This window comes from Podarcis liolepis (assembly GCF_965112155.1).
Source record: "Podarcis liolepis genome assembly, chromosome: 6".
NCBI lineage: Eukaryota > Metazoa > Chordata > Lepidosauria > Squamata > Lacertidae > Podarcis > Podarcis liolepis.
The window spans coordinates 97,875,829-97,885,459 of record NC_139559.1 but is presented as its reverse complement, the minus strand read 5'-3'; the positions used below and the strand labels follow the sequence as shown (position 1 = coordinate 97,885,459).

The window sequence follows — 9,631 nt, the reverse complement described above, 5'->3', positions numbered from 1 at the left end:
GGGGAAAAACTGGGAGCCACAAAACCGGGAAGGTGACGTCGGAACGGTGTGTGACTAACGCACGCACCGCCCCCATGCGACGTCACAGTCAGTACAGCGCCCGCCACAGTGGGGAGTGTCGGGGCGCACAATGCGCCTCCTCCCCTCGCTAGTATCCGCCCCGGAGCCGCGGCAAAGGTGTAAAAGAGCCACATGCGGCTCCGGAGCCGCGGGTTGCAGACCCCTGTTCTAGAATAACAGCAGACCTAATCCGACTTCAGTAGAGACTAGTCTTGCTGGTGTTCACAGTTCTTAAAAAGAGGGCAGGATGAATGCTCCAGAGCTGACTTTGCGGAAGAAGGAGGAAACTCATCACGAACAGAAGTTTTACAAATAAAATGGTGGAGTATTGTGAGAGTAACGTGAGAGGAAGTGGGTGGCCTTGCTAACCCTTTTCCTTTGAAACTAGCATTTTGGGAAGAAATACTTTAGTCTCTTCGCATTCCAGTGCCATGATCACACTCCTCACCCTATGCTGGTCTGCACAGATCAGCATTAGATGATGTGTGCCTGTGTGTCCATGTGCCTGAATGTATACATCTGTGTGTACAGGTGTGTGACGGCCTGCCCAGTTCAGCATGCAGCCCCCCTAAAGTTATGTCATGAGGCAATGTGGCCCTTAAAGCCAGAACAGCTACCCATACCTGCTCTTCTGTCTAGTCTGCATCTCCTGACAATTTAGAGTATTGTGAATAGTAGCAAATAAATTGGCATCTTTCCTTTCCATCATATCCTGCTCAAGCTAGCCAGCAACAATGAAAACAACTAACAAAATGAACATATAAATACTCATCACATATAATATGATAAAGAACAGATATAAACAGAATCAACCCATCTGTAAAACAGAGGACCATCAAAACCCATTAAAAACAAGCAGTACAAATATCAAGTCAAGCTGCTTTTTAGGGAAGTTTGTCATTATCAATCTTCTCATAGAGGAACAGATGATAAGCTTTTGAGGAACCTCTAGGCACTTCAGAAAATGGTTTGAAAACAAATAGTAGCAGCAGCAGCAGCAGCAGCAGGGGCACATGATGGACTGGAGACAAGACTCTAAAGCACATCCGTCCCTACCCCTCAGGTCTGCCACAAAGGGAGTTATGGCAGCTGGACAACTTCAGCACTGGTTCATTTTGTAGCCTCAGCAGCACCTGGCATTCCACACGACACATGAGTTAAATATGTACAGTCTAAGCAACCATCAGTCCAACAATCTGATTTTCTTATCAACTGGTTTATGGCAGCATACATAAATAACCTGGAAATGTCCAAGGAACGGTTTGTGTGGAGTGAACCTCTTGAAAGACAATTTACAATCTAGTTATTGCAGTTTTCGTTAAGTGGATTGGAATGAATCTTCCTTCCTTGAAGACAACTTAAGTCTTGGTGCTAGTTAGTGAAGCAGAAAGCCTTTGGCACAGCTACCTTTCCCTGCCCACCTTTTACTTGTTGCCTCTCTGTGAGCCAGAAGCCTTGCGCCAACTTTGGCACTGTGATCCGAAGCCACTTATGTGGAAATAAACTCAACTGAAATGAGGGATACTTCTTTTCACATAATGTGCTTAGGGTCAGGGTGTTAAGAGAGATCAGCCCAGATGTTGGCGGAGCCCTTGTACTAATCCCTGGGTGGCAGTACAGAGACATACAGGTCTAGCTAACTCAGCAATGGCTGCAGGGATTCCTATAGCCACGTATTCTGGCTGCAAGACATCCATCTCTCCAGCATGAGCGCTTGCTCCCCAAGATAATGGCTTCAGTTCTTGTTTGAGTGGGTAAAAAATATTTGCAAGGGCAGAAGAAGGTGCAAATTATTCATGTAAACACATCTTCTATTTTGGTCCAAGATGCATCCGCAGTAATTGATATCCATTTATGTCTGTGGCAAGTTTTGGGAAAGTGAGCTCAAGGTCAAATTGCTTATTTGATCCCTTCTGTAGATCTGCTTAGATTAAAACCTGCTAAATGAAATCACTTCTTCTGAAACCAAATATTCTGCACTGTAAGCTATAACATATTAACAACTGTTAAAAGAAGAAGGGATTTGTGTTTCTAGGGTTTCAGCAATGAATTATGGACAGAATGCCTTGTTAAAGCTGTAGCAGCAGCAGTCCATTGGGACTTCACTGTATGTATATCCAAACACAACTGCAACTGCTATGGTTGTACGTATTACAAAGATTTACACAGAGCATATAAAAGATATCAAAGTCAAACTTATATTCTGTTTCCATTCTTCAGGAGATAGTGCTGGTGCTTTTATAGCCAAAATGGCAGCGCACGTGCACACACACACACACACGCACACACACACACACACGTAGCAGTCAGGTCCAGGAGAATTCCAAGGTTTGCAGAAGTACAAAAGATATTGAGAGGGAAATCTGTACAGAACCCCAACCCAATAGCCTATTGAGAACTGAGCATGCCCAGTGGGCACATAATATTGACTGATAGGCTGAAGAGAGCAGCCCCTGACTTTTCCATATCCTGTTTGAACAAATAGCTCATCCCCAAAAGAACGGATGCATTCTAGAACCATAGAATTGTAGAGGTGGAAGGGGCCCCAAGGGTCAACTAGTCCAACCCCCAATGCCTGTATTTTGGGATTGGTGCATTTAATTTCAAATGTGGCAAGGTCTGAGAACAGAAAATCACCACTTGTGATTTTTTAATTTTATATTTCATTGTATACAAGAAGAGTTCAGCACAGTATCTGTTCCCTACTTTTAAAAACTGTTTTTTGGCTGGCACTTGAAAAGCAGGCAGGCTGATCTTGATACGTTAAAATGGAAACTCTCTATTTTTAATACAGTTGTATGGTTATTTCCATTGTTGCTAGCAGTGCCCACTCCAGGGTTTAAAAATAACATTTCCTTCCTTCATAATCTTGTCACATGTAAAAATAACAAAGTGGCTCTCTTACCTATAACAACATTTCATGCTTATACATCTTCAAAGGGTTTTCAAGTTATTAAAATAGGATATGTATTTTTGGAACATACACAAAAATGACTAGGATCCGCTATGTTCCAACATGAAGCAAAACCTACTTGCACATACAGATTAATATCAAGATACTGAATTCACAGACGTTTGAAGTTATTTCTTATATACTGCCATAATGATTTGCATCTTTAATCTTCATACTAAATCACAAAGCTATTTTACACACATGATGACGTGACCTACAATCCAGAAAGCACACACTGTGTGAGCGAGACTTGGGGGGTGAGGGGAAATTGCCTGGATTATCTTCAAGGCTCTCCTGACTGGCAGACACAGCCTTGTCGCCCTCTTGTGATAAAGAAGCAGCCCCTCCCATGGTGCTCCTGTCTCCCCAACCCAAAAGCAAGGAGGGCCCTTTAAAGGCCAGCCAGCTGCTCCAGCCTCACCTTCGAGACAACATAGAGAATGCTTCATTTGGGGCTAGCTGCTTGCAAAGCTCAGAAGGATTCTGGGTGCTCTGCGGTGCTTTTTTTTTTCTTAGGGGTACTCTCATTTTCCTACTTATATTGAAATACTGCCCCTCAATGAGGCCAAACTTAGATCCCCAAAATGTTTAGGGGTATGCGTACCCCTACACCCCCCCCCCCCGAAAAAAAGCACTGATGCTCCGTAACAATCTCCAGGGACTCTGGGGGCTTTCGACTCCTGCTTCCGCTATGAGGAGGAGGACGTTGGCTATCACTTGTTAACTCCAAGCTAAATTGGGGGGGGGGGGACAGAGCAGACTCCATCATGTTCTCTGTCCCAAGATTCCTCAGCCAGAAGGTACAAACCTGTAAGCCAAGAAATTGGATATTACCTGTTGGTAAGTAACACAATTCAGGAAATTCAGGAGAGAAATCCCCATTGTATTTCACATTTTAACCATGTTCATAAATTGAAATTCTGCTAAACCACAGAGCCTAGGACTTGCTGATCAGAAGGTTGGTGGTTCGAATCCCAGCAACGGGGTGAGCTCCCGTTGCTTGGTCCCTGCTCCTGCCAACCTAGCAGTTTGAAAGCACGTCAAAGTGCAAGTAGATAAATAGGTACCTTCCGGCGGGAAGGTAAACGGCGTTTCCGTGCTGCTCTGGTTCACCAGAAGCGGCTTAGCCATGCTGGCCACATGACCTGGAAACTGTACGCCGGTTCCCTCAGCCAATAAAGTGAGATGAGCGCCGCAACCCCAGAGTCGGCCACGAATGGACCTAGTGGTCAGGGGTCCCTTTACCTTTAGTTTCCTATAGATTTCTGATATGCCACTCAGAAGTTAAAAGACAACCTACTCTCAGCTTGGGAGAATGGGCCTCTAATCCACTCCTTTGACAATAATTTTAAATTCCCTAATTATTCTCTCTCCCAGTTTCTGGGCCCAATTTAAAGGGCTGGTTTTGACCTATAAAGCCTTAAACAGCTCAGGATGCAATCAATACCTTAAGGACCACCTCTCCCAACAAGAACCGCAATCATTGTCTGCGGTCCTTCTTTGTGTGCCCCCTCGACAAGAGGCTTGGAGTGTGGCAAGATGAGAGGGAGACTTTTCTGTGGTGGTTCCTCACTTGTGGAACGCTCTCCCCAAGGAGGCTCACCTGGTACCTTCATTACATATCTTTAGGCACCAGACAAAAATGGTTCTCTATAAACAGGCCTTTGGCTGATTAACAGTCTACAGCTTTTTAAATTGTTTCAGGAGAGATTGGCTTGTTTTTGTTTTATTATGTATTTTGTGTTCTTGTTTTGTATCTTTATATTGTGAACCACCCTGTGATCTTCAGATATAAAAAAATCAATCAATTAGAATAATTAGTTGTATCAGCTGCCTCTCTAGTCATGTACACCAAAGGTTAGCATCACTGTATATATGAGTCTCACTCGCCTTGTCATGGTGAGCGGGCTTGCACGTTCCTATGACCCTTGTGAGCGAAGCCGTCACGAGTCTCGTACGCCCAGCAGGGTCACCCAAGTTGGTAAGGTCAAAAGGGAGGAGTTAGACATAGAATGATCCAAGAAGTCCTTGACGGCAGAACAGGTGGATGATAACAAGTAGTATGTTACGACGATTGTGAAGGTGGATGAAGGCTGCAGCAGACAGGAATCTACTGATTGTTGTGATACTCATGTTATGGCAGTGGATACAGATTCAATCGAACTCAAGAAACAAGGGAGAAACATGCTAAGAGGAAGGCATGCTTGGCAAATCCACACCATGATCAACTCCCGCCCGGAAACCAAGGTCCCCACTGTGGAAGGACGTGTGGATCCAGAATCGGCCTCCACAATCACTTAGGGACTCATTGTTCAAACCGTGTTTATGGAAGACAATCTGACTTGGCTACGAGGGATCGCCAAAGAAGAAGAAGGATCTATGGTACTCTTTCTGTGGGAGCATGCATTCATGAAGTCGTCTCTTCAGTGCCTGGTCAGCTCAGCTGGTTAAAGCATGGCGCTGATAGGGCCACGGTGGCATGTTTGATCCTGATGGTGGGGTAGTGGAATCTTTCTGCCTTGCAGGGGTTGGACTGGATAATCCTGGGGGTCTCTTCCAGCTCTACAGTTCGCCCTGCACAATTCATATCTGAATGGTTTCACAGTCATCTGTGCTGCGCCAGCCTGGGATGTTGAGGTGCTGCCCTTGACTCCGCTGGCTGGGCCTGGGTACGGGGTGCCCCTTGAGAGAATTCCCCTCCCACTTGGGAGGCTTCCGCTGGCAAGGTGGGTGTGCAGGTGAATGCGGACAGGAAGGCTGGTGATCTCTCACTGCCCTGCCCTTCTCTTCTTTAGAGTTTATGATTTTCAGTTTTATACATATCAGTAATTTTAATATCATTTTAACATTTCAAAACTCGACATCCTTCCCCCTTTCTGCTGTTCCTTAAATTTATTTATTTTTATGTTTTCTGCATATCCAAATGAATGAATTTGCTCATCTATTCAAGTACTTTAAATATATACAGTGGTACCTTGGGTTAAGAACTTAATTTGTTCTGGAGGTCTGTTCTTAACTTGAAACTGTTCTTAACCTGAAGCACCACTTTAGCTAATGGAGCCTCCTGCTGCCGCTGCGCCGCTGGAGCACGATTTCTCTTCTCATGCTGAAGTAAAGTTCTTAACCCAAGGTAATATTTCTGGTTTAGCGGAGTCTGTAACTTGAAGTGTATGTAACCTGAAGCGTAAGTAACCCGAGGTACCACTGTATAATCTTATAAAACTGCAGGTTATTACAATGTTTTTATCCATTTACAGTTTATTTGTAAATCTCCAATAAACCATTTCCATTCTTTTATAAACAGTTGGTTATCTTGCTTTCTTATTTTCCCGGTAAGTTTCGCCATTTCGGCATGTTCCATAAGTTTTTGTATCCATTCTTCTTTCGCTGGGAGGTATTCTTCTTCTTTCCATTTTTGGGCAAGTAACTTTCTTGCCCTCCTCACAACTGTTGGGAAAAAGAACCCCCGGTGATAAAAACATGATCAAAGACTAGCATTTTTGTATTCCAAACTTTATTTGAATCTGTTATGTACTGAAGTTCTCACCCTGGGCCAGCAGGGGGATGCTGTAGATAGTTCAGGTCCACATATGTAAATAAGGGATCGAAAGTGACGTTCAGTGATTGGATAGTTACAGAAAATGGTTACTGTTGCGTTCTAGTGGAGCTCTATATAAGCAGGCTGGCTGAACCCTTCAGTTCTATTCTGTTCTGGCCTGTGAATAAACAAGAGCTGTTTGAAGAATCACTGTGTTGTCTGATATTTTCACCCACAACTTAACAGAATCCATACAAAAATGATTTCTATATTTATTTATATATTTGGAATTGTGGGGAGGGGGGAACTGGGCGTGGGAGGGGGGGTAAGAGCTCCGCTCGAGCTGCTGGTCTCACTGCTGCCGTTGCCTGGAAGAGAAAAGAAGAGAAAGGATTCTTAATATTTTAATTGATTATTATGCTGATAACCCATCTTTCTGCACCCTCCGCCCCACTGCCAGATTTTCTCTGGCCTCTCTGTTCCTGATGAAGAAAGATCAACACTCACCATCCACGTTGGTATCGGTGGACTCCATCCCCTGGTCGCATGGTCTCACAAAAATCGATCTTATCTTCACCACCTCCTCCTTTCCGTCCTTCATGATGTTTACCTCCTCCTTCCACTCATCTCCTTCCTCCTTCTGGCAGACCAGGGGATGTATCTTGGGCAACCGGCAGCAGGAGACCAGCAGCCCGCGGAGCCGCCTCAGATTTCGGAACCTAGGGAAGAAGAGGAAACAATGAGGAAATGGGTTCTAGAGATCTCTGTGCTGGATTTGGGGCACCTGGCAGCTAAACCTCCCCTACGTTTCAGAAAGAAGGAGAAATCCTACTTACACTTGACATGAAGAGAGTCTCTGAAATCTCTCCCACAACATCTCTGATCTCCCTCACTTCCTATCCTCAAATGGTTGCTCTTCCCAAAGTGCTCAGCCAAGTCACTCAGCAGGGGGACGTGTCACAATGGAGGACGTGACCCCCTTACTTTAGCTATCTTGCTTAATAATAAGGGGCATTGTTCCCCTTCACAGTCACTTTTCAAATCTATCTTTCAGTGGCTTAAGCGGTTTTATTCCATTTATTTAGAAAAGATCTCGAGCTGGCTTCATCCAGCCCGGAGCATTTCTGGACAGGACAGGAAACCCCTTGCAAACACGGCGGGGTCACCAAGGGAAAGCACTTCTGGCCTCAACTACGGCTGCTGTTTCTCACTTCATAGTGATTACCCTGTAGTAATCTGTCCCATGTCAGGTTTTCTTTTGTGAATGAAATAAAATGGTTTTAACTAGTTTTTAATTCATTCACAAAAGAAAACCTGACATGGGATTCTGATCAAGGTTTATAGACAATGGGTGAGACCTTTATTGATCCTTTTTGTAAGTTATTATTAGTAATCAAGAAGGGGTTGGGGTGGGAAGCAGATTTGAATATGAAACTGGTGGGTGGCTGTCATGAGTTCAGATCCATTTCATAGAATCATGGAATCCTAGAGTTGGAAGGGAGCCAAGGGTCATCTAGTCCAACCCCCTGCAACGCAGGAATTTCAGCAACAGCATCCGTGACAGATGGCCATCCAGCCTCTGGTTAGAAACCTCCAAGGAAGGAGAGTCCACCACCTTCCAAGGGAGTCTGTTCGACTGCCAAACAGCTCTTAGTGTCAGAAAGGTTTTCATTAATGTTTAGTCGGAATCTCCTTTCTTTGAACTTGAAGCCATCTGTTCGAGTCCTCCCGTCCAGAGCAGGATAAAACAAGCATCCTCCCTCTTCCATGTGACAGGCCTTAAGATAGCTGAAGATCTCCTCTCAGTCTCCTCTTTTCCAGGCTAAACATATATTGCAGTGCTTCAAGAGTGCAGTGCTTCAATATTGCAGTGCTTCAATATTGCAGCGCTTCAAGAGACTCAAAGAGCAGGCGAGGGACAACTGAAGGAAGAAAAAGGAGGCTACACATTATTCTGGAAAGGTCTATCTGAACAAGAACATTGAATGCATGGGATAGGCTTTGCTATCAAAAACGATCTTGTGAAGCTCCTGTCAGAAGTCCCTACCGGCATAAATGAGCATCTCTCAACCCTTCGAATAAAACTCACCAAAAAACAACAGGCTACTATTATAAGCGCTCATGCACCAACACTGGATGCCGATGAAGGCATTAAAGAAAAATTTTACTCTCAGCTGGATACCATCCTATCAGAAGATAAAATTATTCTCCTGGATGCAAGAGTTGGGTGAGATTTCTATCTGTGGCCTGGGACTATTGGGAAAGAAGGAATTGGCAACAGCAACCAGAATGGAATCTTACTTTTGACGAGATGTGCAGCGCACAAGCTTGTTATTACCAACACACTCTTTCGACAGAAAAATAAATTTAAAACTATGTTATTGTCTGTGCTAAAGATCGCCATGATGTGCTCCTCACCAGAGCTATGACGAGCTCCGACAACTGCTGGACAGATCACGACTAATACGCTCCACAATGGCTATCAAGATTATACCTCAGTGCAAGCTTCAAGGAAGGAAACCAAGGTGCAAAATGAACACTCAAGCCCTTCAAGATCCAATTAAGCGGGATTGCTTCCAAACGACTCTTAAGGACCATCTGCTTTGCTCTCTGATAAAATCGAGGAACACAGGACCAAGCTAAAAACATCCATTATTGCAGCCTGTGAACAAACTATTGGATACCAAACCAAGAAACACCAGGACTGGTTTGATGAGAATGACAGTGAGATTGACTGCATGATGGACAAGAAAAGGAAGGCCTTTCAGATCTGGCAAAGAGATAGAAACTGTGCCACTAAGAAAAAAAACCTATGCCAACGCTAAAGCTGAGGTTCAAAGAAGAACCAGAGAACTAAAAAACACCTGGTGGATAAAAAAAAAAGCTCAAGAGATCCAGCACTTAGCCGACACTCATGATGCACAGTTTCTTTAAAGCCACAAAGACCATGTGGACCGGCTGCTTGGACGAGTGAAACCGACCACCTGTCTCCTTGATCCTTGCCCATCCTGGCTAATAAAAGCAAGCCGGGAAGGGCTGGGCAATGGGCTCTGTGGGGTGGTGAATGCTTCCCTCTGTGG

The 9,631-nt window shown here is 44.5% G+C and overlaps 1 protein-coding gene across 1 annotated transcript; it reads right to left on the bottom strand.

The window, feature by feature from the left end:
- Window positions 1-6,779: 6,779 nt before the first annotated feature.
- LOC310709914 (uncharacterized protein) lies at window positions 6,780-7,764 on the bottom strand. The gene is made up of 3 exons (XM_083510031.1): window positions 7,388-7,764; window positions 7,059-7,270; window positions 6,780-6,919 (listed from the first exon to the last, which is right to left on the bottom strand). Exons 1-3 carry the CDS (start codon window positions 7,426-7,428, stop codon window positions 6,828-6,830), a joined length of 345 nt encoding a protein of 114 aa, XP_083366157.1. The 5' UTR covers window positions 7,429-7,764; the 3' UTR covers window positions 6,780-6,827.
- Window positions 7,765-9,631: the final 1,867 nt, after the last annotated feature.

Coding starts and splice junctions, on each gene's coding strand:
- LOC310709914 (XM_083510031.1), bottom strand. CDS start 7,428: ATGTTGTGGGAGAGATTTCAGAGACTCTCTTCATGTCAAGT. Junction 7,271..7,387: donor AGACTCTCTTCATGTCAAGT/GTAAGTAGGATT, acceptor CTTCTTCCCTAG/GTTCCGAAATCTGAGGCGGC. Junction 6,920..7,058: donor CACCGATACCAACGTGGATG/GTGAGTGTTGAT, acceptor TTTCTCTTCCAG/GCAACGGCAGCAGTGAGACC.